Source organism: Mchenga conophoros, linkage group LG8 (genome assembly GCF_057382185.1).
Source record: "Mchenga conophoros isolate Kocher_MC1m ecotype Shallow Benthic linkage group LG8, M_conophoros_male_GT1.1, whole genome shotgun sequence".
Taxonomy (NCBI): domain Eukaryota; kingdom Metazoa; phylum Chordata; class Actinopteri; order Cichliformes; family Cichlidae; genus Mchenga; species Mchenga conophoros.
In genome coordinates, this window is record NC_140533.1 from 10920938 (window position 1) to 10948530 (window position 27593).

General features: G+C 40.9%; 1 protein-coding gene across 3 annotated transcripts in view; it reads right to left on the reverse strand.

The window, feature by feature from the left end:
* trrap (transformation/transcription domain-associated protein) overlaps nucleotides 1–27593 on the reverse strand; it is an 87678-nt gene that overhangs the window by 14050 nt on the left and 46035 nt on the right. For all 3 annotated transcript variants that reach the window (XM_085284013.1, XM_085284011.1, XM_085284012.1), the window contains 22 exons: nucleotides 27219–27347; nucleotides 26245–26394; nucleotides 24940–25139; nucleotides 24386–24507; nucleotides 23023–23236; nucleotides 22708–22887; nucleotides 22287–22433; nucleotides 21873–21992; nucleotides 20184–20471; nucleotides 19445–19582; nucleotides 19236–19348; nucleotides 18630–18765; nucleotides 16274–16465; nucleotides 13640–13835; nucleotides 12816–12934; nucleotides 12540–12686; nucleotides 11744–11844; nucleotides 9087–9288; nucleotides 7713–7874; nucleotides 1578–1668; nucleotides 1106–1311; nucleotides 222–483 (listed from right to left, as the gene is read on the reverse strand). In XM_085284013.1, coding sequence (XP_085140139.1) covers nucleotides 222–483; nucleotides 1106–1311; nucleotides 1578–1668; nucleotides 7713–7874; nucleotides 9087–9288; nucleotides 11744–11844; nucleotides 12540–12686; nucleotides 12816–12934; nucleotides 13640–13835; nucleotides 16274–16465; nucleotides 18630–18765; nucleotides 19236–19348; nucleotides 19445–19582; nucleotides 20184–20471; nucleotides 21873–21992; nucleotides 22287–22433; nucleotides 22708–22887; nucleotides 23023–23236; nucleotides 24386–24507; nucleotides 24940–25139; nucleotides 26245–26394; nucleotides 27219–27347 — 3615 coding nt within the window. The remainder of the gene's footprint in view (nucleotides 1–221; nucleotides 484–1105; nucleotides 1312–1577; nucleotides 1669–7712; nucleotides 7875–9086; nucleotides 9289–11743; nucleotides 11845–12539; nucleotides 12687–12815; nucleotides 12935–13639; nucleotides 13836–16273; nucleotides 16466–18629; nucleotides 18766–19235; nucleotides 19349–19444; nucleotides 19583–20183; nucleotides 20472–21872; nucleotides 21993–22286; nucleotides 22434–22707; nucleotides 22888–23022; nucleotides 23237–24385; nucleotides 24508–24939; nucleotides 25140–26244; nucleotides 26395–27218; nucleotides 27348–27593) is intronic.

The window sequence follows — 27593 nt, forward strand, 5'->3', positions numbered from 1 at the left end:
GTTTCACTACGTGGCCACTTGTCACACCTTGTCATACTCTCACAAAACAGCCCCCCCCCCCCACACATTTTACGTCTTTTCATATTCACTCAATGGCTCTGACGAAGCTTGAAAACTGAAACTGAATGTAAACATGGAGAAACAACCTCAAACAAAAACTTCTTCAGTGTTTTGCCTTTTTGTATAGCTCTATTTGACAGTATTTATAAAAGCCAACCAACCTGTTGTGAACTGTCCCTTCATCTTTTGGAAAACAGGATCCTGGGCTGTGGCTTGGGCCCGGCGGGCCAGTGACTCAGAGGCAGCGCTGGAGAACATGTTGGAAACATTGGAAACGTTCTCCAAGCCGACTCCAAAGGTGCTAACGAGCTTCTTGACAAAGTTGAGTGTGTGGGGTGTGATCTTGGCATCAGACACTGCACCACTCTTTTCAAAGGCCACTGAGTAACATTTTGCCAGGCCCTGCTGAAGCTGCCTTAAAACCTGTAGAGAGAAGAAGGAAGAAAAGAGAATAAAGAAATGCTGTAATGATATGGGAATTATTAGAGACATCCTGTCCTTCTTACAGACTTAGACATAAGTCATTTCCTCAGGAAAAAAAAGATGCAGCAATGTGACCAAATTGAGGGAAAGAAGGAAGGCAATGACTATGTTTCCCCTGCTTGCCCAGTGGAATGATGCATAGAGCCTGCAGCTGCTGCCCAGTGCCCCTGATCATCACAGGTAATCACACAGATACACACTCATAGCATCCCTCGCCCCATCCTACACGCTCACAGCACCCATCCATCACTTGTCTTCTCCCCTCTTACTGCATCACCGTCTGCCAGACTTCCCCTACAGAACAGAATAGCTGCTGTGTGTGGAAGCTGCTTAGCAAGGCTAAAACTATTTAAAAGTGCATCAAGTTCAGTTTGGACAGACGCACCTCATTATGTGATGCATACATGCTTAGCTTTAGAGTTTCACATGACCCTTATATACAGAAGATGTTCAAACTGTCATACATGAAAATTCTCAATGGCAGCTGTAATATTTTCTCGCCTTCTGATCTTCTGCTGCAGCAAAATCTGTTCTGCACCTTTTATTACTATTTTTCCCTCACCTCTTCATGCCAGTTCTCTCTGAACCACACCATCTGGTCTACGATGCCCTCCAGGGAGGAAAGCAGTGTGGGGTGTAGCTCCCGCTGCATGTGCATTATACGGCTGCAGCGCCACATCGGGGCAGTGGCCCTGATTGGCCCTGGGTCTGAGGCCCCTGAGTGAGGCTGGGCCCCAATTGAACTGGGCTGCTGCTGTCCAGATGAATCTGGGAGAAAAGAGTGGAAAAGAGGAGAAAGCAACGGAGAAATGATGGATTAGAAGAATGCAGAAAATCAAAAAAAGTGGGGAAAACACAAGATGAGGCCAATTCAACACTGTCCTGATAAATTATTAATAGATAAGGACTTGTTAAAAAACAAAAAAACAACAACAACAACAACAACAAACCAGACAAACAAACAAACAAAACCCACCTTTTATTGTTCAAAGTGTGCTAAATCAGGCAACACACTACAGGCACTGTTTACTTACCGCTTTTGTAGCGTTCCCTCTGCTCGATCTTGAGAGTCAGGTAAAGGGTGCGGATGGGGAAGTAGACAGCCTGGGGGTACACTCGTCCCACCTAGCAGATAAAAGAGGGTCACAGATTACATTTCAAAGACTCCCCCTAAGGACTGCAAAGGAGAGAGAGGGGTGTGGATAGAGGTAAAGAGGGAAGCGATAGAAAGAGAGACAGTGAGAGAGGGACAGAGAGATACTGTATGCCTATATGTGTCAGGGTGAGAGAGTGAAAGAGAGAGATCATACAGATACTGCCAAAGACCTGTACTCTTACAGAGGGGGTGTTTGAAGCTTTGAGTCAGTGGAGTTAGGGGAGTTAAAAACATGTCATGGCTGAGCTACAAAACTCAATGTGACTGATGATGAAACTGCCTTCAAGACTTCCAAGAAAAGTCACTGACACCACTAGAAGAGTTAATGGTCAAAGTTGGGACATAAGAGGCTATGAGTTTTAAACGCACAGCAAATTTACCTTTAAGTTACTGGGGTGCAAATCCTTTGATAAGTAATACACCAGGTGAATTTAATGGTCGTCTTTTATTTAAATTTCATGGAAACCCCACGTCAGACACATAAAAACCAAAATTTCCAGAAGCCTCGCAGTTTTGAACAAAGTGAAACAATTCCTTGATAAAGATGCACTTCGTACTCTGTACTGTACCCTGGTTCTTCCATATCTTACATATTGTGTGGAAGTGTGGGGAAACACATATAAAAATACAACTAATCCATTAGTCACAGTACAGAAACGAGCACTGCGTATTATTCACAAGGCTGGTTATCTAGATCATACTCACAAATTCTTTCTTCAGGCAAAGTTACTTAAATTCCAGGATCTGGTTAATTACAATACATCCATAATTTTGTATAAAGCTTTTACTAAACTTTTACTGGCAAATTTACAAACTAGATTTGAAATTCGAGAAAAGGTTTATAATGTGAGACGCTTTGGAGAATTCAAATTACCCAGAACTCGAACAACCCGTAAAGGTTTTTGTGTGTCTGTATGTGGTGTGAAAATCTGGAACAGTCTGAGTTTACAATTGAAACAATGCAAAAATATTCATAGATTTAAATTTCTCTACAAACAGTTGGTCTGGTCACAGTATACTCAATGATGCTTTTAGTGTGCTCTGTAATGTCTGTCCTCTTACCATTGCTGGTATGGATTCCAAAAAAAAAAAAAAAAAAAAAAGTGTGCGTATGTATGTACATATATGTACTTGTGTGTGTAGATATATATGCATGTATATGTATGTGTGTTTGTTACTTGTAGTTATTACTGCCTGTTACCTGTGGTAATGCAATTTATAATTTATATATTCTGTATTCAGTTATGAAGGCTCTAATTGTTGTTTGCGAGCTGCCGTTTAGATGCTTGTATGTGCCCGGGGCTGTTGATGGGTCTGTATGCAATGATGGGCGTAGCTGCGGGAAGTTTGTTTTTTTTGTTGATGAGTGAGTATAGGGGTGGGATTTAATAAGTTTTCTTCATCCCACTCCTTTTTCAGGCAATTTTTGTTTTTTGTTTTGTGCATTTTATGTTCAATATAGGTATTTGTTGTGCCTGAAAATGAACAAATAAATGAAATGAATGAAATGAAATGAAATGTATCTGTACTAAGCCACTAAGTCATCCATTCTACCATCAAAGTATTGTGTTTTTAAAAAACAAACAATCAGTGAACTCAAACTATTGATATGTGGAATAAATTCTTCTTGATGTTATAGTTTTCTTATATTCTTCCATTTATAATGAAACTACATGATTGGCTGTTTAAAGTAGCTTTACATTATTCATAATTCAAAATAACCCATTATAATCTTCTACTGGGCCTTGGGGCAGTCCTGCAGTTCATCTTCTGTCCCAAACAAGCTGTTTTAGTCCCCTTGCCCCTCCCCCTTTAAGACAACTTTATTTTAAGTGGCTGCCCCCTGTAAACAGAAGCTTTTAACAGCAGGTCAGTGGGACTATAGTTTGGTCATCTAACATAACTGAGATGACCATATTCTAGGTGCTGGCATCATAATTTGACACTGCCCATCTTTAATATGAACATCCACCATGTTATCAGGATACATTGGAGAGAGAATACGCATGACAGATGACAAATTATTGGGGGGGGGGGGACAAGTCAGTGTTTGTGAAAGCTTACGATGTACCAATGTGACTGATCTTCAGTTAGCTTTTAAAGTTGGTCACACTGATTTTCTTAAGAAGACATTTCCCTCATTTGGTGTTTTAATAATAGTGGTAGGGAATACTGTCTAAGAAGTTTAAAAAAACAAACAAACAAACAAACAAAAGAAAAAAAAAAAACACACCAAAGGTGTTAAATAGGGTGTAAGAAAGCATTCAGTGACCCCTCATACCCTATGGATGGGTGACCGTACTCCCACCAGCATAGGAATATTTCATCTTAGGATAAAGGCGATCACTCAGAACAGCTCTGTATTGATTTACTTTGACAACAAGACCCAAACCATGCCAGCAAAACACAATAACAAAGCCACCAGGTGCCCTTACTGCAGGGGTAAAGAGTTCAGCCTTTCCTTCAGCCTGTAGTTTGCAAATACAGTTCGCATTAACTTGTGACAGAAGATTCAGGTGAGTCTTCAACTAAAGAATCTTATTTTGTCACAGTTGCCCTTTCTCAGGGAGGAGGTAACACATACATTGTCCACTCACTTGCAGTTAATGCACTGAACCTTTAACTGTACACAGGAATCATCTGACATCGCACAGACGTTTTACTAACAAGCTGGCAGGTTGGACACTTGCGCGGTCACATGCACCTCAGCTGGGTGATGTCTGGAAAAGTTCAGGACTGCGGTGTGAATGTGCAAACAGCATCTGAAAGCTCAGATGGTGATATGAAAAGTGTTTGTTTCGATTCACACTGTTTAAACCCTAAAAGTCTTGAACATGCAGTAAAACCTCTGACCAAACATCCATCCACACATTTTCCCGTGGCTACAGTCTGAATTCAAGTCACATTTCACCAAATAACACCAGAATGAATGACAACCCATGCAAATTGCAATGTAAAGGAATCTCTCTTTTGATGAGCACCGTAAACTTGACACTGATATATGACACATACTCCCTGTCACAGCACAAAGTGAGCGCTTCAAGGCAGAACATGAGTTGTGACAAACCTCACTAAATTTTTTTACAGTATTAAAAACTGTATGCCAAAGTAAAACAAGCCTAGCCACAGTTTTGCTGAACATTTCAAATACAGCCAAATTGGAGAATTGTTTTAAAAGTGCAGTGTAGCTGCCTGCAGGGCAGAAAAGAATCGATCCAAAAATCCAACAAAACTAAGCTCAATGTGGCTAACGGTGGGCCGAGGATCAGTGGTTACAGAGAGAGGGCTACAGTAGTGAGACAGAAGACGACTAGAAGACTGAGGATAAATGGACTTTGGAACCGCTACGCTTTCTTTAGCTTGACCCACATTCCTGTGACATCTAGCTGTCTTTAGAAAGATTCTCAGATTGTACAAATCATGATTACATAAAACTGAGTTCAAGTTGAAAACGGATTAGCCTGTGGCTATGTAACACACACTTGTACATCTTCCTTAGGTTACCAAAAGAACCGTTCCAGATCTCAGCTGGTCTGAAAATCTTCAAGAGACGTGGCTCCCAAAAGGAATATAACTCTACACTGGCCCGAAGGTGGGGAAGAGAGAGAGACAGGAATAACAAGGTAGTGAAAGGCTGTGGCCGCTTTGGGTGGAAGCCTAGACATCTCAGACGTCTCATAAAGTCATAAAGGCAAACAAATGATTATTTAATTAGGAAAAACTCTCCACTTCCTCAACTTAATGTGACCCTTGCTCTTAAACAAACACATACATGGGAACTACATACACTATACATATCTAGCAACATTAGTATTCCCACTAATATTTACTAATTTTATATGTTGTACAAAGAGTAAATATCCTGTTTTCACATTTTTCTTTTTCAGTGTCCCTAAAACAGAGAAAATGACTTGAAATGAAAAGTACAATATGGAGCTGACAAGTGAGATGTCAAGAGCAAGTGGAAGAGGGAGTGCTAAGTGTCAGCTAACAGCTGTATTAAAGATGAAAGAGGAAGGAAGGCAAAGAGGAAGAGGAGGAACCAGAGATCACCGCACTAATGGGAAGATAAGAAATGTCATAATTTGGCACGGCTGAGGTGAACTAAGGGGAAGAGGGAGCACGGCAGACACGGTGCAGGCAACGAGGGAGGGAGCATGTGTGGGAAGGGGTGCTGAGATTCTCTGCTAACTTCTGATTCATCTTCCCGCCTGCCCCCAGGCGCTCTTCTCCTCACCTTCATCAATATTTCAACATACGTTTTTTTAAACATCCCGCCGCCACAGAGAAACTCTAAATAATTCAGTCAGGCGAGAGGGATAAAGAATGCCATGCATTAAAATGTGGTTTGTTCTTTACACAAAAGAGGCAGAGAAGAAACGGGTGTCAACCTTTTACACTTCAGTCATAATAGCATGAAAAGGCGGACCAAAAGGAAGAAGTGAGTCTCTATGGAAGGAGAATTTGTATAGTCACAGACTGACATCCATTTTATATACGTACAGAAGCGATTCGGGTTAACTGAGACATTAAAGCTAAGCTTTTTATCAGTCATGTGTCATGGTCTAATATATTTTAAAAAGATTTCCAAAAACCAAAACAGGAAAATGAGGGTTTAAATAATTGGGATTTCCATCAGTTGTTCTAGAACTGAAGAAGCCTCTTGGATGAGAATCATCTTTAAAAATAAAAAAACAAAGAACCTCCACAGACACTAAAGCAAATGAAAATAATGGAGCAAGTTTCTACAGTTGGGCCTATATTTAACTGTATAATATGTATCACAATTGATACATGGGTTTCTGAGAACTCTATTTCATCAACATGATCAATACTTGCCATAATTTCAAAATGTTATGGACAAAACCGTTTTTTGTTTGTCTAAAATTAACATTGTTGTTAACAAGAAGTTGCCAAAAACACCCAATGTATCACATGCGATAAAAATTTTGAATAAATATATAATAAAAAATATATTATACACAACATGATATAGCAAAAACATTTTTGTGGATTTTGTCATAAGGGTTAATAAACATCTCAGTTCCCCCAAAATCTGAATTTTCTGGCTATTTTTTGATGGGTTGGGTCTTACAGGGTTAACGGCTGACTTTCATAAATGCTATTTCTTAATGGGCTTAACAACCAGCCATCAGTGACATGTTTCCTTTTAATCTGCATACTAAAAAAGTAAGAAAGACTGCTAAAGTAAAGCAATCTTCATTTCTTCACACTCACATGGCGATTATGATGCTACTACACACGTGCCCAAAGGCTAGAGGGGGCCTGTCAATGTAGGCCAATTTAAATTCTAATAAAATGCTTGGATTTGGGTTTATATACATTTTGTATTATATTTTCCTTCTAACCTCTAAGTATGTTTTTTTTATTCAGCTATCCAATGTGTGACACTTTTTAACTTTATCAAAGTCACTTTAAAACCTCGCCTTTTCACTCTCGTCTTTTTATCCTCCTTCACAGTTTCCCTCACATCCTCCATACAACATTCCAGCTCTGTTGAGAGGATGGCTGTTTGTTATAGCAGACTACTCTTTGAAGATCACCCTCTTCAAATTGTGCAGAAATAATACTCCATTAAGCAAAGCAAATTAGTCCTTGGTTTAATTACTAGCTCTGTTCCTGCAGTGCGGATGCATTCAATATTAACTTCATAATCATTTCTTGAACAAATAATTTAAAAACCAATTCACCAGGGACTAGTGGAAGCCAATAAATTGTTGTAAAAGGGGACACTAAAAGAATCTGGATGCTTAATTTGGTAAATAGAAAGCAGGAGAGAGACTACTTTGGCGTGAATGCAGTTAATTTATCTTGATTAGAAAGACGTGCATAAGGACTGACGCTTACACACTAAGCCAGATGTGCTGCCCCAAATGCATACAGAGAGCCAAGCAATACTAAGATTGATGGTGCAGCAAACATCCAGACCCACTGAGAGCTGACCACAAAGATTTTTGACTGAAGCACAAATAGAGTTTTGCAAAAGCCTCACCTGACTTATTAGGTTAAGCAAAGGCTTTCCTTCTGATCCAACCAGGCAGGTCAGAAGCTGTGGTATCCATGCCAACCACTGGATGGGTGGGACTCCAATACAGTACTTGTCAACAGCATCGGCCAGAGTGTTCTTGTCGTCAAAGCTGAGGAGCCACAAGACCTACGGGTGGAAAAAAAAAAGGTGTTAGAAGGTGGGATGAAAGTCAAAGATAGTTGGGGAGAAAGGACAGAGGCAGAGAGAGAAGAAATAACAAATGTGAAAAAGGTCACATAAAGGTCAATAATAACAGTCACAATTATTTACCTACTGCAAAACACCAAATCGCAAGGTGCAACATTGCTACCACTAACCAGGCGATTGCTGTGCAGAGCAATATACAAGTGCATCTTGGCAATCCTCAGTATGATCAAAGCTGAACCATGTGGTGGTGATCTCTCCTCCCCTGGTAAGCTTGTGTGTGTGCATTATGATGAAGACATTATCCCCCCACCCCCCTTCCTGTTTCTGAGTACACAGATTGTGCATAATTACTGATAATGACTGGTCATCTCGCTTCATCCATCAGGAGTAAGCGCTGCCAACCCACTTTGGCAGTACAATACTTATGGGTGGGGTCATCAGAAAAAAACAAAACAAAACAAAACCCCCCATTTAATATGAAGGTGAAGCTGGCATTAAATTATTTAAACAGAAATCAATAGTAACAGCCGATCTACACACACACACCAAGGTGGCTCTGTGCTGTGGCAACTTTTCGAGAGGCTACACTGAATGAGTTAGTGTCCATTTAAGAAGGTAGGATGGTTGTTAGCAAGAGGTTCCATCTCTTTACCTCCTAGGCACTGCCTGCAGAGTTGCTGTATGGGGGAAATCGGTCAGACTGTTAGAGAAAGGTCAATTCATGTAGAGGGTCATGAGATTGGAGTGTCAGGGGATGCCATTAGTCTGTTGACCCCAAGTGCCAGAGGATGGCCTTCACTCCACCATCGATCTACTGTGGGAACCCATCCCTGCAGCCTACCCTGCTGCTAGACTGTAATCGATCAAATTACTACTCTACTTTTAACCATGGCTAAGCCTGAGAGGTGGAAAAAAGAATGGCTTTCTTCTCATTGGCAGCAATAATGTATGGGGTAGATGAGGTCAGGAAACTAGAGAATGAAAAGTGACTCCCTGTTGTAAAAAAACAAAACATGGCTTTAGGCAGGAAGGTTGCTGGTTTCATTATCAAGCAAACAAAACATTGACAACTGAAATCAAGAGATAAACAAGCAACCACAGAAATGTTGCCATTATCAGCATTTTGCAAGGAGTTTTACCAACCAAGATGATCATACAAATCCCTCCCCAGCATCCCACTTCTCTTATCACCTTTGCGAGGTACTTGCGGGACTTGCTCTCATTTTGGTGACGGCAAGCATGGAGGTAACAGGTGATGGCAGAGACTCCCAAGTGGAGCTGACGATCTTTAACGAAAATGTTCTCTAGGTAGTCGCCCCACATGGCCCAGGCTTTCACCAGAACGTCATGCATCTGTACTGCTGCTGAAAAAGCCTTATTTGCCTCCTCTGACCTAGAACAAGAAAGAAGGGAAAGGAAAAGTGTTAGAGGGTGAAGGGTATATTACCGTTAATGAGTGTCAAGGGCAAGTGAGAAAAGGGAGGTAGCTGGGGGAAAGGAAATAAAATTGAGTGAAAGGTGAATCAGAAGGGAAAAAAGAAAAGGAAATAGGTAGAGATGCTGAAGAGAGCAGCATGTAAGGGGAGAAACGGTGGGAGGCGATCGAACAAGAGAAAAGGAAAAAGGAGTGTGCGAGAAATGTTGATCACATCTTGAAATATTAACTAAACATCAATAAACCACAGATTTTCAGCAGCTGTAATCTTCAGCGTTTTTCCCCTCACGGTACTGTAGAATAAAAATTCATCCCAGTATGAATTAACAGTTTTGTTTTACTATGTGGCTGCAGTATCCACAAGCACACAATCGTAATATTCATCCACACTCCGCTTTCATATAAACCAGACACTGAACCAAGGTTTTACGCTCCCACATCACTGCTACATTTAAGTTCTTTTTGCTGTCACTGAAGTTGTGAAGCTAACAATTAGTTTGATTTATTTAATTTGGTATTATTTGGTGTTTACTCTGAATTCAAAATCATTAAGCATTCAAATTTGGTTTATATTGAATTGAATTTCCCGGTGGCTCCTTAAGCAAAATAGGGCGCTAAGAGAGGTTTAAATGCAGACGCCAGCCAAATGGACAGAACCATCTGCTGTATTCACATGAGAAAGAATTGGTCTCTTCATTTAAAAAAAAAAAAAGATAGTTTGGTGGAGTTGTTTGTCATTTGACTTGGTCAGTTTATTGGATATGGTTTTGTTAATTGTTATTTTTCAGTATAGTTCTGTTAAGGTGACCTCTTTTGCTTATGGGGCCACTTATTTCTTAAAATAGCTTATTTTCTTGATGACGGACTCTTGATATCATCTTTGGGGCTTTTTTTGTGTGGGTATAATAAAATCCACATTTTATCTGTGTCTGCACTTATATTAACTATTTGGTCTCATGGTATTATGTAATATATCTTAAACCTAACTGTACAGATATAACTTCATATCTATCCATCCATCACTCCATCTTAATAAATTCTTGACAACTTCTATTGTGGTATTGCGGTCTAGCAATCACACACTTAAGATTCAATACACAAACTATTAAATAGCAGGCTATGAAACAGACAAGTAGACTCTGGCAACCGACCCGAGTTTTGACTGCAACATTTATGCTGACAGGGAAATATATTCTGAATCATCAGCTATTTTCACCATGCCAAGAAGCTTCTAACCGTTGGCACGCAGTCTGAATAATTTTTACACACCTTTCAGTCTCTGATTAATAAATAAGATGCAAGCGGCACCCCGAGACGCACTACCCTGCAGTCAAAACAAGGAGACAGGCCTGTCAATGAAAAAGTCTTACTGAGCTGAAGTTGGTGAATGGACCTCCATTTCAGGAGTGCTTCCAAAACAGCTCTGCCACTTACTTGCAGTGAAATGTCTCCCAAGCCAATCAATTAAAATGTGTTATTATAAAAGGCATTTGGCATGTGATTAAAAAACGGGAGCTTGATTGCTATGGGAGTCAGAGCCGAAGACCCTCCAGTAATACTTAATGGGGTTTCCTCAGTCGCTTTGAGAGTGTTAAAGTACATTAACGCTTTCTGCTAGCCGGCTCAACAGGAGCACAGTCACCCAACAGACTGTCAAATATTTGACACCCGTTTAATTGACTGATCCCAAAATCCTTAGCACATGTGGTTGCACATGCACACGCACACACATAAGAATCTCTGAACCCCTCACCCCCACTCAGCTGTTAATTCTCCCCTGGTGCAGGGGAAACTTAATGATTGCAATAAACCCTGCTGAGGTGGAGGCAAGTTTTGCTGATCCCAGAGATTCCTGTAAATTGCCTAGAGTTAATTATTGAGCTGCATATACATTTAATAAGCCTTCCTCAATTTGTCTTTCACCCCTCAGGACGCCACATGTCATGACAAAATGGCAGGCAAAAAAAAAAAGAAAGAAAAAAAAAGCTGGTGCTGAAGAGGAAGGAATGTTAAGGAGTCTGGCTGTGGGTGTGCAAGGCCCAGCTATACATGGAGAGAGCAGTTGTACACTCCACTGGCAAACCCTGCAGCGAGAAACAAATTACTGACACCTGATGGCAAAGATCTCATCTAAGCCATGTCACATGGGTTACCTGCTAACAGAGCTTTAGAGGTGGATTACTCTGAGGCAAGAATTGCCAAGTAAACATAACTGCTATGTACTGGCAGGATGAAACACCCACACAGTGTCAAGGGACCACTGACACAGTTTCAAGGCAATGTGATGATGAATAAAGGGAAGGCAGCGCCAGAAATATAAACTTGGATGTTGACAAAAAAAAAAAAAAAGCAAAAAAAAAAAAAAGCACAATGCATGAAAGGCCATCAAAGACTAAACATCTGGTTAACGTACTTGTTGATTTGAGCCAAGAACATCCCCTTTAGAGCGTAGAACTCGGCCGTCATCTCCTTGGTGAAGTACTTCAGGTTGGTTGACTCTATCACTTCTAAACCCTGACAGACAGACGCCAGAACAACAAAAGTTAAACTTAAAACAAAACTGCAGCAGGTAAATTTTCATCTACGTTAGGCAGAAGATTTCTCAAGAAGTGCCGCAACGTTGTGTTTTAGACAGAGCCATAATCACAGGTGAAGAACAAACAAACTGCTCACTGTTCATTAAGAAGTAAGAGTAGAGGTGTTAAGGGAACTAAACTTCCATTACGGTGAGCCTCTGATTAGGTGTCCCCTATGTACTGCTGTGACAAACGATGTGTAGCAGGAGAAATAGACAGAGAGAACCACAGATGAGATAGAAGGGAGAGAGGGAGAGAAGAGTGTCTACTGGCACTTTTAATGACTTGTGGTGTGTTGAACTACTTCTATTAATCAGAGCACTCCATGGGCTTAAGAGCAAGCTCCTGAGTTACACACTCTCTTATAAGTCTCACTGCTATAACTTGTCACCTAGAGCCTGTGGAGCAGGGAAATTATTTTACTGCAAACACTTATTGCTCTTTCTATAGCTCCCACTCAAAGTACCTCTAACTATGCCTCGAGCTACTGCTGGCAGATATCAGCCCAAATACTTAAATTACTAACGCGTCAAATGCTTCCATGAAAGGTGAAAATGATATATGCAGAAGGTAGCAGTCGCTTCAATTTGATATAGAAGCAGAAAGCAGAACACATGGAGCTTTGTATCTCACCTGCATGCACTCATTCTTGCCCATGACACCTGCCAACTGCAGATAACACTTGACCTGCTGCCTGATCTTCTGGAAACAGTCAACAATGGGCACTGTGGGGATGGTATGGATACGACTCAGAATGTCCAGAGCCACATTCACCAAACCCTGGGGGAAAAAAGTGCGATAGGTTACAATTATTTTTCTTTAAAAGATGGATGCTAAACGTGACATTGATCTTTACAGATTGCATTTATTCATTTTAATAGAAGTCAGTTTGTCGGCTTGAACCAGTACCTGTTTGCGAGCTATCTTGCCGTACTGAATGATAGCAGAAGCTGAGGCATGAACTCCCAACATGGCGTTGTTGTTGTTGGGATCGTGTTGTGTGTTTGTCTCATATGCTGTCACAATGGCTGTGGACGGACAAAAAGACAAAGAAGCATTTTTTTCCCCTGCACAATTGATAAAGTTGATAAAGAAACCTAAAAGAGGGGCGCTTAGGGCAGTCTGAAGGGTGGGGAACTTCAAGCACTCTAAAGGCTCTGCTGTCATAACGCAGGGGAGGGCACTGGGGACACTAAACGTATTGAACAGTAAATGAACCATGGCGATGAATTTCATCAAGAAAATTCCATTTCACTTTAAGTTTGAAGGCTGTCATGTATAAATGAAGTGGATTTTATTGGCATGGTGCTGCAGAACCACCGCTATCATTATTTCAGTGCCTCTCAGTAAGAGTTGAAGCTCAAGTTGCTTGAGACATCACATTTTGCAGTGGCTGCCTTTCTGAATGGTTTCAAAGTCACTGCGGGAGAGAGCTGAGCACTGAGCAAGGTAAACATGTGTGTCTGAGTGTGTGTGTGTTGTGTCCTGCAGTGAAAGAGAGAGTGCTTTAGTGGGCTGACATTTGGCAAGGTACTGAGACCCTGAGGGGGTTCTGCACGTCATGGCCTTTTAAAGAAGAGCCCTTCATGGAAGTAGTGGACACCAAAGCAGCAATGTGAAAGTTTGTCTGCATGAGTGTGGCATCCTGTAACACGTGTACAATGGCTAAATTTATGTTTCAGTATATCATGGTCTTGCATTTAGATGCAGTTGTGTTAGAGCACGTGTCATACCTTGGTAGTGATGTTGGCGCCACATGAATATGCTGCTCCAGTGCGACAGGTCGTCCGAAACAATAGGCAGTCGGTTCCTCCATGTTTTCACCACAGTCTTCATGTCGTGGAGGCTGGTGTTGCGGCCGAGGTTAGCCGTCTGAAGCCCTGCATTAATTTGGGCCGCTTCTTGCAGCTCAATGATCTGCTGTGCAGCCTGGAGAGAAATGATAACTAAACCTTTTTTGTATTTACGATTCAATATTCATGATAAACTTAAACATGCCTGCCTGATTCTTTGACTATTCCTGCTGAAAGTTTTATAACTAAGAAGCTTTCAATAAGAATTTCTTTTACTATCTTATGATAAAATAAATGCTGACTGCATGAGAAGGTAAAGTTAAAAGTAGTTGAAAAGCAATTCTTATTTATTTAGCAAGGACAATGACATCAGGGTAAGTAACCCTCGCCATATTCTGATACCATAGGGAGGTAGGGTTACCGCAGAGGGTTCAAATAGAATGAGAAGAGGTTTGAGTGAGGGAGGACTGATGGAGCTGTACATTACCACTTTAAATTGAACATGTAGAATTTTATTTGAGCATTTGAAGTAGCAGAAATATATCAAATGGTTGTCTTGCTTACAATAACTTTTTCTTTGATGTCGAGTCAAAATTTTGTGTTGCCAGGTCTGCTCCTACAGTCAGCGTTAGAGATTTGGTCCAGAACGTACACCAGCTGATCTTAATCTTGTTAATATTTTGTCTACACACCTAAACAAATGTAAACATCCATCCAGACTTCCTTGCTTAGTTTGCTCTGCGAGATATACACATTGTCCATCTGTCATAAATAACCATCTTGTCAAGAGAATGTTTCGGGGGAGTTTTTCTCGTCTTTTCCTATTTTTTTAAATTTCACTTATTAGCTGTTATAAATGTGATGCTGATGGATCATTAAGTCGGTAATATCAACCCACCGATAAATTGACATTTAGAATTTCGTTAACAGAAAGACACGAGTAGAAGCCATAGCTCGAACAAGAAGGGTGATGGCAAGAAAGATGGCGTGACTGCTGTGTTAACGGAAAGGAGACGCTAATGTAAAAGCATGGAGATTAAAAAGGATGATTTAAAATGCAGCAGGATGAAGGACTGTTAGTCTATTGAGAGATAAGGTAAAAAAAACAAACAAAACAACATCACTTAATCTAACCACATCCAAGTCATTTTCTTGAAACTCATAGTCAAGTACGAGGTCTACAGGTTTGGGGAAAAAAAAAAACAGCAATGCCTGCTCAAAACAGTGACACTCTTTATGTAGCAAATATCATCACATTATGAACTTTTACACTATTTATTTGTACATAATGCTTTCAGGCCAATATGCCTCAATTGTTATTGGTCAAAGAAACCTTGTGATACTGCAGATTGTTAAAATGTCACAGGAACAAGAACAAAACACATTGAGTACAATGCAGCAGTAGTTTTTTTTCATGGCAACAAAATTATTTTGCAGGCAAAATCATTATGCCTTCCTACATTATTCAATAGCTAATCTGCTTGGATGTGGCCAGAAAAAAAGGGGAAAAAAAAAAAAAAAAAAAAAAGACACGGAGATGGGGAAAATGTGAAAATGATAAGCGAGGGCTTCTATCTCATTCTGTGAAAAGAGGCCTCATTGATTGGCCCAAAGCAGCATTGTGAACATATAATCAATCATTCTATTATAACTACTCATCAATCAATATTAATGCCAGCCCTCGTAATCAATAGTGTGGATGATAATCCATTGATCGTCAGCCACTGCTGAGAGCTGGGATTTGATGATAACTTGATTCAAATAGTAGTTGAACCTCACTGTATTTGCAGAGTCTGGGCTTCTTGGTCTGTAAGGCTCATGGAGTCGTGAATTTGAGATATAGAGTTTGGAATGGAGATTTACAACAGGCCGCTTGGCTGGGCAGAGGAATAAATAGCTTGTTTTCCCTCGGCTAGGCTAAATAATTGGACTCCACATATCCGAGCACATGCACGAGCATGAACACAAATACACACACACACTAACGAGGAACATAGTTGCACAATTCAAATACCCATTTTGAAAAGATAAATGTAGTAAATCAGAGCAAGCTGAAGACTTAACCCCCCATTCCGGAATGAAATCTCCCAAAACAAAATAAATTAGGCCGTACAATATTTTTCACAATTATCTGTTAATATCAGCTGATGGCCCATTTCTAACCTTCATTCAGACTATCCCATTCATCATGTAAATGTAATTCTGCTGCAGGTATTTAATCAAATAGTATCTGATGGCAGGGAAGTAATTACAGCCGTTCTAAACTAACTCTTTATTCTTCACTCTTTCTCCCCGTGTTCCTCCATTCTGTTCACTCTCCACCTTTTTCAATTTTCAGTCCCTCAGTCTGCCGCCTTTTTTTCCACTCTCCTTTTTCATCTTTGCCTTGTCTATTGTAATCTCTTGTGGTGGAATCAGAGAGGCTTAAAGGGTTTTTGATTTTTTTTTTTTAATCATCTGTCTCAATTTTACAAGAATGGAGTGAGAAGGTGGGGAGGGGGCTTATCAGCATTTCTCAACAGCACAATGTCTTAGGGTCTAAATCCAAACTCTTTATGTGTTGGGTATACTGACCTGAAGCAATGGCGTGTGCACATGGGAAACAATGTGAGGCAATCTCCTCCACTCACGAATGGCCAGGCTGGAGGCCATCTCCACCAGCCGTTCTATGAAGTTGAGCTGCTGCTCCTCTGGGTTGCAGATTGCCAGGTAGCCACGGTGCATGTTCACCTTCCAAGCCATCTCCTTAGGGCAGCTTAGCTCCACCTGGAAATTCATACAGTAAGAAAATGAAATATTTAAACAAAAATTAATGGTAGCAACTTAGTAGAACAATCACAATTTTGATTCAAATTAGCATACTTTTGCTCAATAACAGTTAAAAGATGAGATCAGTCTCGTACAGCAATGGACTTTTACTATCATATACCTGCCACGATAATTTACAAGAACAGTGCGGTTGTTGAAAATCTATACGTTTCCTTTGTTCATCAGCATAAATGTGTGTTTTGAATCCATCTTATCGTCATTCTATAATCTACTATCTCTGGAAAATGACAATGAGAAACATCTTTCTCTTGCATTTTTTTATGTTAAAAATAAATCTACTTTTCTTTCCAAAAAAAATAAATAAAAAAAAATAGAGGGAGAAACACAGGATAAAAAAAATCTTGTGAAAAGTGAGTATCAATTTCATTTTAATGTCATTTTCTTACAACGGGTAAAACACAGGCTATGTGAATAACAAGTGCACAACGTTATGCTTCAAATATAAATATACATATGCAATATAAATAGCTTGAAAGAATTAAGAATTTCACACATGAACTTTTGACAATTTTGTGCGTTAGGTTGGGAGGTTTAGCAAACATCTACATTCTCACATGTACTGCTTTTAGGTAAATTCCAGAGGAGTTCATACTGAATTGCCTGTTTGTTTTCCTGTGTGTATTTGTCGCCATAATGTCAAGTAGAACAGCGCACACTCTTCACAGTGCTGTAGCAGTTTTAATTACATGAAAACATCTGAGGGGAAAGGGCCTGTGACATTTTCCTTGTGCAATTTAGTACTTAGACAAATATACAACAATATTGGTTGCGATTTATTTTGTGAATGGGTTCGGCGGAACTTTTGTACTAATGACTAATAAATTTGACACGCCTGACACAGAGGCGAAGAAGCAGAAAGGGCCTTGCTATTGATTAATAAGCTCACCGCATTAGCATCAAACAAATAACACCCGCAGGGAGGCTCCTACGTCACACCTGTGGCCTGCTGTTGTGCGTTTATAAGTGAGCAAGAGACACAGAATGACAGAAGGCCAAAAGGATAAAGAGTGAAAAGAGCAAGAGAGTGAGGAGGTATAGGTGTGTGCATTTGCGAAAGCTCTTCCGATGCTGGAGAAAATTACAGTGATCGGTCAAAGCGCACTTATCGGGGGTGACGCTTGATGAATATCCTGGAGACAGGGCCGCCCTTATCAAGAGCCAGCTTTAATTGAAAGCAGGGACATTTGGACTTCGCCTCTGAGCTGGTGAGGAGTGGGCATGCAGGAAACTGAAAGCCTTGCTCCTCTCCTCCACCATAAAACAAATCACCCTGCAGCAGATGCTGGGGTAATTATTCACACACACACAGCTGTCGTAAATATTAGCTGTTGCAGCCAGAGCTATGGAGCGAGGGATGAAGAGATGGGGGTGAAAGTAAAAGTAGGGTGGGCAGTAATAGTAGAAAGAAGACCAAGTAAAGAAGAGAGGTTGGGGAGGCATGAGACAAAAGAAAGAGGAATGAGTAAACAGAGGAGGCAAAAGAATGAAACAAGAAGGAGGGGATATAGTGAAGCTGGTGTTGGCATCCAGACAATTTAATTAGATGTCACCTTCGGACAGAGCTGCTCAATGGATTGGTTCCAAGTCTCCTTGAAAGAGCAAAGTAGGAGTATTTGTTATATGTCAAGTACTATCACACACCCGCCACCCATCTATACTTTGTTTTAGGAAAACATGAGGCCAATAAATTCATGGACTAAACAGCTTAACTGCATTTCCACAGCTTTATGGCCGCCACTCTTATTCTTCCAGGGTGTGTGAGGTTACAGAGAGGTCAGACAGCACCAATATCAAGTTTCTCTACCTCACACTAACATGAGGCCTGGGTTTAATATCCAGGACTGCACTAGTAACAGGAGTAAAAGAAAAAAAAGAAAAGTTTAGTGGAGTCTGTCTGGTTCATTGGGTTCATGCCTACAGGCTCCACTGTGTCTGTGACTTTGTTAGTGACAACTTGCAGTTACTGTTTCTATTTCCTGTGAAACTGTTATTGGTACCTTTTGAGGACAGTGAGAGAAGAAATCTACGTGAATGTGTGTAGAAAGAATTACACACACATATATATATAAATACTTATATATTGGAACTGTGCACCCCTCACCTGCACCAGAGCCTCCTTCATAGCAGCCCAGTTGGAAACCCTCCAAGCACACTCGAGCACCAGATAAGGGTTTGAATGGCCTTTAGACTGGCCGTATTCAGTCAGCGGTTCCCACTGGTTCAGTTCCTTAGAACAGCTAAAGACAAAGGAGATGAGAAGTTTAGCAAAGATTACATTTTCTATACTTGACGATAACATTTCTTCAGGTTTTTTTATTTGCTCAATCTACATTGCTATGCCATTTTTAAGGCCATGTTTTTAGCATCAACAGGCTGCTTTGCAACTCACATCCTCGACAGCTCCGCTTTTTCTTCCTGTCTCTCACTTAATCAACATGTCTGCTTTGTTTTCTACAAGTCTTTTTAAAAGTCACAATGTATCATTTAAAACCCTAAACATACTTTCCAAGCGTTACACATTTCTGTGTCCTTTTCATTTTAGGAATGATCTTCATTGTAAAATGCAGCAAACACCAAGTAAATTCACAGCACATTTTTTAAAAAGCACACATAAAAACACAAGAGACAGCTGGATTTGCAGGGAAGCATGAGGGTCATTTCTTGTCATGACTCTATCTTGTATGGACTTAAGAAACATAAATCTTACCGTATCCAGTGGTCCTCCCACAGCTGGTACTCTGGGAATACTGCCGGGGAAACATTGCTCCTCTCGTGCTCTTTTCTAGCCTTCTCCATTGCCTTCTCGTAGCTTTCCTGAGCCTGAATATATATGTTTTGGGTTAACAAAATAGACATTACAGCATAACAGCACCACAAATTACTACCTCAGTGAGTCTACTTTAAGCTTCCTCTCACCTGTTCAAAGAAGCCATGCTGCTCATAGGCAATGGCTGTTGCCGTCTCAGGAAACTTGCACCTCTTTTGCCACAGGCCTGCCCACATGTCCTCCTCTTGGAGTAGAGAGTAGAGCTCTGCCAGAGAGTCCAAAATCTCCTATACGGAAGAAGAACACAATATGGATAGAAGCAGAACAAATTGGATCATCTGCAGTGATCAAACTGTAAATTTAATGAGAGCAGATTTGCTAATGAGTCTAGTTCAGACAGGATAAGAGGGAGATTTTCCAGCTTCAAAGACGAGGCTGCAGTGACGTGACAAATATATGTTTAAACCCTCCACTGTGGAAAAGAACCACTAATGAAAGGAACAGCAGCAATAAGCATGAAAGAGCCAAGTTCATTTTATTTTGTTTAACGCCTGACTCATATCAGTCCACCGACTATGAGAGAGATATCTGCATATCTGTGACCCTACATAATTATAGACCATAATGCAAAAAAGATGCTTGGGTTAGAAATATACTTTATAGCACAATTTATCCAGCAGAGCAGATATCTTGAGCACATGTAGTAGAGCCTGCAAAGCTGAGAAAATGGCAATGACTTCAGGGTTGCGTTGATCGTGTTTCGCAATATCGGAGTTTATTTACTCAATAGAATTCCTGATTTTATTGGACTTTTCTTTGTCTTACAGAGTCCTGATTGTTTAAAAAGCCTTAAAAAGTCAACACACAATCTAAATGAAAACCCATTACCTGCTGAGGTGGCGTGATGCTCTCCTGTTCATAGAACTCTGTGCTCTGCTTGGGTTTACTGTGCAAACTAAGACCTTTTTCAAAGGCCTGCTGCTCCAGCATGAGAGTGGAACGTAGCCAGAGGTTGTGAGTCTTGCCCAAGTACTTCAGGACACAGGGACGGATGGGGATAGGAGGTACACACTGGGACATGGCTTCCACAAAGCAGTTTAGGGCACTCGGCTGGCAGTCCCTCTGGGCCTGGTGGCTGCCACTACAAAGGAAAGGACTCATCTCTCCGGACAAAGCCTGGAGAGGAGAAAAGGCGAGATCATCAACTACCCAGTATTACTTTAGCAGCAGTGCTCTGATACAACATATTGACGAAAGCATTGAATTGCATGTACGGGATGCAACATGATACCATTTTCCAGTAAGAGAGTGCTGTTCAGAAACAGGAAAAAAGAGGTAGAGGATAACACATAAGAGGAATGGCAAGGGACAAATGACACAACTGTATGCTGCTTTTCTGTATCACACCACATCATGATCAACAAGTTAGTCAAGACCAATCAGTGAACCATGTTGCACTTTTACATACATATCTACGGTATTTTCTGCAATACTGCAAAAACATGGTTACTGCATTAGTAATAAAACCACTTTGTCCAGCTCTTTTTATAAGCCGTCCTTTTTTAAAGTAATGCAACTTTGAAGGAGGTATATATTTATTCAATACAATGTGAAAATCAGTGAAAATGCATGATATGCTAGCTTGAGTTGCATGCTACCACTCTTTGCAATCAGAGACTCACACATTTGGACAGAATAGACCTTGAGTATGATCATGGGGTTAGTGCTCTGAAAATCATGACTGACACACTCTGATGTATTGGTAATGAATGCAATTTTCGCTGCCCGATGACAGCATGGAGTAATTTATGCCTTAATGGTCACTTTAATTAGACTGGTGGTGAACGCCAACGTGTCATCAAAATCCTTCCGATGGAAAATATACTTTTCTGTCATTCCCTTGTAAGAGTCAACCCAGGGATAGAAAGCCTCAATTGCAGTAATCTTTCCATTTTTACCATAAGTTGGCATAATCGCTACATAAAATGCAGAGACAGGCATCAAAATAAATAACTTAAGTATTTGTGGCTTGAGGTCTGGCATAGGAATAAATTATTCAGAATCTGACCAGTGACTGCATCTCGTTTAAAAGTTGAATCACTTTTAATTATTTTGAGACAGAAATAAGACTCTGCCTGTTTGCACAAGTTATTGAAACAGTACAGAAAGGCATGTGTTTGTATATGATGACCACAAAAAGAAAATGTACACGTTAACTAGAAATAACATCTGTTGGTTTTAAGTCTCTACCTGCTAATCGAGCTGCAGTTTACATCTACTGACATTTAATAATAATGTGAACCCTTTAAAGGAATTTCATAGCGGACACAACAAGCCTAAGGGAGCATTTAAATAATATTTCTTTATGTCTTTGGATGTACATATTGCTATTGCTGAAGCTAAAAAGAAATCATCATGTAAATCACAATGCAGCATGCATGTCTTTCTCTTGACTATTCACAGGATATTGGATGGTTTGGTCATGCACGTCACACACTGTTTTTGTCCATTCTTGCTCTGGGAGCCCAAAAAAAAAAAAAAAGAAGAAGAAGAAAGATGCTAATAAATTATACTTACATGCTGCTGTCTGTCAGACAGGATCTTCCAGAGGCGAGGGAAAAGCTGGACCCAGGTCCTTTCAGCCAGCGGTGTGGAGATGTGACAGAGCTGAACCAAGGCGTTTAAAAGTGCCCCCGTCTAACACAGAAAAGAGACAAATGAAAGCTTCTGGCTGCTGATTCTGCAAGGCACTGACTCTTAATTCATGCTTTTAGGGCTCAAGAATATTGCTGACATTTTCATCCTTCTTGGGGGTTAATGAATAATGCCACTGGAACATGAAAATGTTTTGAAACTATAATTAATTTAATACATAAAACATTGTTTTTGAACTGCAAGTAGTCAACCTTGGATGATCTCTGTAATTTTGCCTACACTCTATCAAAGTTCAATTCATTTCATCAGCCGGTCAAAACTGAAGGCGTGCCTTACCTTGACTTCCCGTAATGAATCAAGAAACTTGTCATGGCGGTTGGTGAGCATGTGCAGTTGGTTGCCTGTGTCTCTCTCTGCTTGCTCCTTAGTCTTGGGAATGGCTGTCTGGTCACCTGGTGCTAATTCTATGTCAATTTCTACATCCTACCAGGGGGTAAATGAGGAGAGGAAAAACATGTATTGTTGTTCAAGCTTTGACATTTAGTCTTCGTGTTGGGCTGTTTTTGAAAGACCATTTTATCAACAGCTTCTTGATAATGGACGAATGACGACAACAGAGACAATTTTTAAGACGAGCAAAGAGGCACAGCATTACTCTTTTCTTAGACCCACAGTATGTAAAAACTCCTAATGGGATAATGTGGCAATTTATGTGAGACACGTTGCGAGGCGTTGTGCGCCTGTCTGTGTATCTCACCTCCTCCTTGGTCTCGGTGTTTTCCCTTTCGCGAGGCTCCTGCTTGACGTGCGTTGCCATGGCAAAGGCGGCGCGGTCGTGGCTGTCAGCCAGGTTGATGACGTTTGTGATAGATGGCAGCATGGATCCCTGGCAGCTGGTGCCAATGATGGTGTTTCTTTCGCAAACTGCCAGTAACAACTATCAAACACACAAACAGGTGCAAAATACATAAAAGAAGATTGGTGACGGTTGGTGGCAGATAACCAGCACGTAGATGCCCGCAGGATAAAAACCTTACGAAGCCTGCAGAAAGACCTGAGACCCACTGCTTACCTCTATGCACTGTTTGATCCAGAAATGGCTGCCCATGGCCTCCCAGTTCTGAGAGCAGCAGATGTACAGTAGCCTCTCATAGACGCGCCGCTTCATAGAGGCATCAAACACCTCAAAAAACTTGGCTCTGATCATTGGCTGACTGCAGCGAAGCCCTGAAAGGAAGGCTGGTTCCAACTTTGATGTGATGTCGCTTCCTGAAAGGCTCTCATCCCTAAAGGGGCAAAAGTTTTGTGAGAAAGAATCTGAGATGCCCGTTACCAAAAATGTTCTTAAAAAAATGGGATGTGTGGGCGTGGGGCGATTAGCGCCCGAGTTAGAAAATGTCACCATTAACTTGTAATACAGAGAACTGCACACACAGATAAAACTTGGTGCCCCGTGCACCTGAGAGCTGTTGGCAAAACATGTATATGCCACTGAAACAATGCAGGAATTTGCAACTTGGAAAATACTCTTGTTTTTACAACTTTTTGAACTATTTCTTACATTTGGTGTGGTTAAAACTGAATATTGGGCAAAAGTCTGCATCTTTGACAATAAGACTGATGTAACATTACCTACCTAACTATTGAAACAACAAATGCAATCGTTTCCACGTCATTCTACAGCACTGAATGTGCTCCGAAGCGATGATTCATAAAACAGAAGCAGTGAGAGAGTAGGTGGGATGAAAAGAATAACACGGTGCCACAGCTGCATGTTGCTCGTATTTACACCGTCCTCCTAATCACACTTTGCGCTGGCACAGCTGCTTTATCCTTCCACTATCATTACTTGCTGTCCATCATGGCTTTACTGCTCATTTTAAATCTTTTGGCATCAGGATGCGGATACACTGGGCTGATTAAATGTGTATGTGTAGAAGATGGAAAGGTGAGGAGGGCCACAGTTTGATGAATAGCCGGCAGAGGTGGTCTCTCGCCTTTGACCACCACCTGCTGGGTGTCCTGTCATCAGCTAGCTGAATACTGATAGTACTGTAACCCTATTATCAATCTTCATCAGTCAATCTTTTCGTGGCCATCTTAAATTTTCCAGCTTTTAATTGTTTTTTTGTTGTTTTTTTACAGCTACAATGATTCTAAATTAGTTCATCCAGTTCCTGAGTTTAACAATCTTATTATAATTATTACCATCGTTAATAATTAACTTTTCGTCATAAAAAAGGAAAGGTACACTTCTGGTACTTCAAGCTCTTCCTCTTCATCTTTATTTTCCTTTTTCCCCCTGACCCAACCTTCTGTGTCTTTTCCCCGCCTCAACCGCCCCCGACCTTCACTTCTCACGTTAAGATGGATGCAAGGGCGGTGTGGCGTCACTGGCGTGGCCATTTAGCCATGTGATGAATGACAGTAATTACCTGTAGACGTAATTAACGAGGTCCAGGAACTGGGCGTTTAACTCAAGTTCATCAGGGAAACGCTTCTCTATGTAGGTCATCATCTTCACCAGCAAGATGGATTTCTCACGCAGGTTTGGCATCTGAAAGGGAAAGAAGAATCGGGTAGAAAGTAGGATAAAGGAAAAAAAAAAAATATGAACAATAGACAAATAGAAAGGTGTGAGAAAAGAAAAATAATCTATTCTCTATTCAGTTGTTTTTCGCAGCTGCACCTGTCTAGCTCAGCTGTGTACCGCTTGCTCTTCTTCAGCTTAAAAGAATATGAAGACCAGAGAGTCCTCTGTAGGTATTATGCTAATGCTAACCTTACTAGATTTAGAAAATGTGCTTCGCTTGTTGTTTGTCCAAAGGTTTCACACCTTTCACAACTTTGCTGATTCAGTTCTTAATTTACACCTGTTTTCATGAGAGGAATTATGCCAGGATCTCTTGAATACCACATTTGTTTTTGTTTTTTTCCTCACTTAATACTGTTTTACTGTCTCACACCTGAACAGTCCCCTCCTCCTTACCTGGTTGGCAGCCATTGGAGAATTGTTTTTCACCCACTCTTCCACGATCTTGACAACAGCACGGAGGATTTTGGGGTCGGGAGACTTCTCAATTAGGGAAGTGAGGATGACCTGGATAAAGTTCTTCCTCATTTCCATGCTCATGACGGACAATCGTGTCTTCACCAGGTCAAGACTGAGCATTATCAGCTCGCTGGTCACTATCAGAGCAAACACATGGAATTATTCAAAGGAAGGGCTGAGACAAACTACAGAACAGATGCATTTATCTGTGCATTTATCCATCTTCCTTCTATTGCAAATTTTCTGGCCTTCAATAAATTGAAATGACTTATCTATTTTTAAATGGTGGCAGCAGTCAGAACTTCACATTTTCAATACAATCAGGATGGAACTACTACAGTTAAGCTTATTAGATTACTGAAACGTGAATAATCTTTAGAGGAAAAAGCCTAATGGTCAGAAGGCCTTTGGTCTTAGTGACTAACTGTTCATGGTGGACAGTTAATGTCTGTGTTTCCCGATACAGTCATTAGGGACCCATTTAAAGCACTGATAGTATCTTACAGTCATTACCTCCTGTCTGAAGAGTAGCAACAGGAATTATGCACTGCCAGACTTTCTGAAGTTCAGAAAAGTAAATGAACAGGAAACCTAAACACGTGTTTTTTCCCTTTCACCCCCCTCACGGATTAATATAAAGGGCAAGTTGTCAAGAGGTTCTGTGTCAAACTGTGACTACCCTTTCAGACCCCACAGCAAAAGAGCACAAGGTGACCATCTGTTGATACAAAAAGAGCAGAAGACAATACAGACTGGGAACCAGAGCTGAGAAACATTTCCCGAGAAAGCATACTATCTGCACAAAGGATCTCTCCTGACCACAAGAGCTATTGAGAACACAGCTGGGGCTATTGATATACAAGTTTTGATACTGTCTTTCTATGGAAAGAGGCACTGGTGAGACACCTGGGATATATGAGCTTTAACAATCTGAGAAAGGCTGTAATGCGAGTGTACATTCATGTCTGTGTTGTGTCCACCTCACACACAGTCAGCTCCTTGTTGGACGTGGACTGGGGGAAAGTACGAGCAAAAACTTCCCCAATAATGTCAGCCAGGTGTAACTGCAGCCAAGTAGAATAAGTTCAGCTGAAATAGTAGTGGTTATCTGGTGCCAAGTTTGGAGAATAATGGTGACTAATACGTTGTGAACTCAAAATACTGCACATCTTTCCTATGTGATTACTTTTTAAATTACATTTGCCACTGGCTTCCTCACATCTTTCCACTGTATTTATGTACCTGTGCTGGTTTCAGTCACCCCTGGGTTAGCCTGCTGGGGGCTCAGGTGTTCCCGCACCATCTTCTGTAGTGAGCGCATGAACACTGAGATGAGGCGGTCAATGTAGCTGGCATTGTAACTGCAGGCTGACTTCAGGATCATCAGTGTCCCTGTAAGACAAATGAAGGCAGAGGGATAAGAAGTATGGGAAATGGAACAGTTTGACAAGAAGCTTCACTTCTCTGGGGAGAGGTAACAGACACAGACACCTGCAGTCAGCTTGTGTTCATTCACGCAGCTTGATATATATATTTCCCCCCCCTCAAGAGTGTAACAGAGGCAGAAATAAGAATGAGTAATGTTCTTCTTTGTTGCTGTTCCCCAGAGAGGAGACAAATGTTAAAATGTCACCCCCTGGCCAGACGGATGCATCACATCGCTGCGACTTTACTGCAACAGCAGGATACAGAATGCTTTTTTTTATTTTATTGACCACCACTGTAATTTTAGGAAACTGCATAAAGCAGCATTACCTTTGGACTGCTCTCAAATAGCCATTTATCACCTTGAATGGCCTATATTTTGAAACCTACTACATATTTCATCTAAAAGAAAAAAAAAAATCAAGGTCTCTTTGAAATAAGCTTCAATGAAAGCTTTTTCTATAAATACTCTGACATCTGGGTGGATAACAGTAATGTTTGTACAGGAAGAGGGGCGGAAAGCAGCAATCCTTCCCAAGACAATCTTTCCCAAACCGCTGGACTGTGGCCCCCATTTAAATAGACCAGATGTTAGCCCGAGCAGCAGAGCCCATCGGCTTGCATTTTAACGGCCCACTCAATGGCTTAACTGGTAAAAGTAACCGAGGGGCCGCTTGGTGCTGTAGTGAGAGTAGGAGATTGACTTTTTTTCACTTCTAAGTATATACCAACAGAAGAGTAACCGAGGGCAAGAAAGGAGGAAAAAAAATAAATGTGAGAGTTGGTCTTACCAAAGAGCTGCGTGGGGTTAGTGTTGGTTGTTGCTTTTTCATAGTTGGTAAGCCCCTCGTAGATGACCTTGCCCACAGCAGCATATAGACACTCAAGTTCCTCATACTTAGATGCCACATTTGATGTGCCTAGAAAAACACAGCAATGTTTGTTTCAAACAAAGAACAGCTGAAAATCGAAATCACTGCCGTGCAAAGTGACGCAGTTATATTGCTGCAAGGAATCAGCATCATAATGTATTGATCACACTATGTTTCAAGCCCCTTTAGGCCTTTGTCGAAAGTGCTTTAAAACAATTCATACAATGACCTAAAACAGATGATGCTCTATTCATTTTGTATGGAAAGATGCGGGACAGTTATTCTCCCATAAGC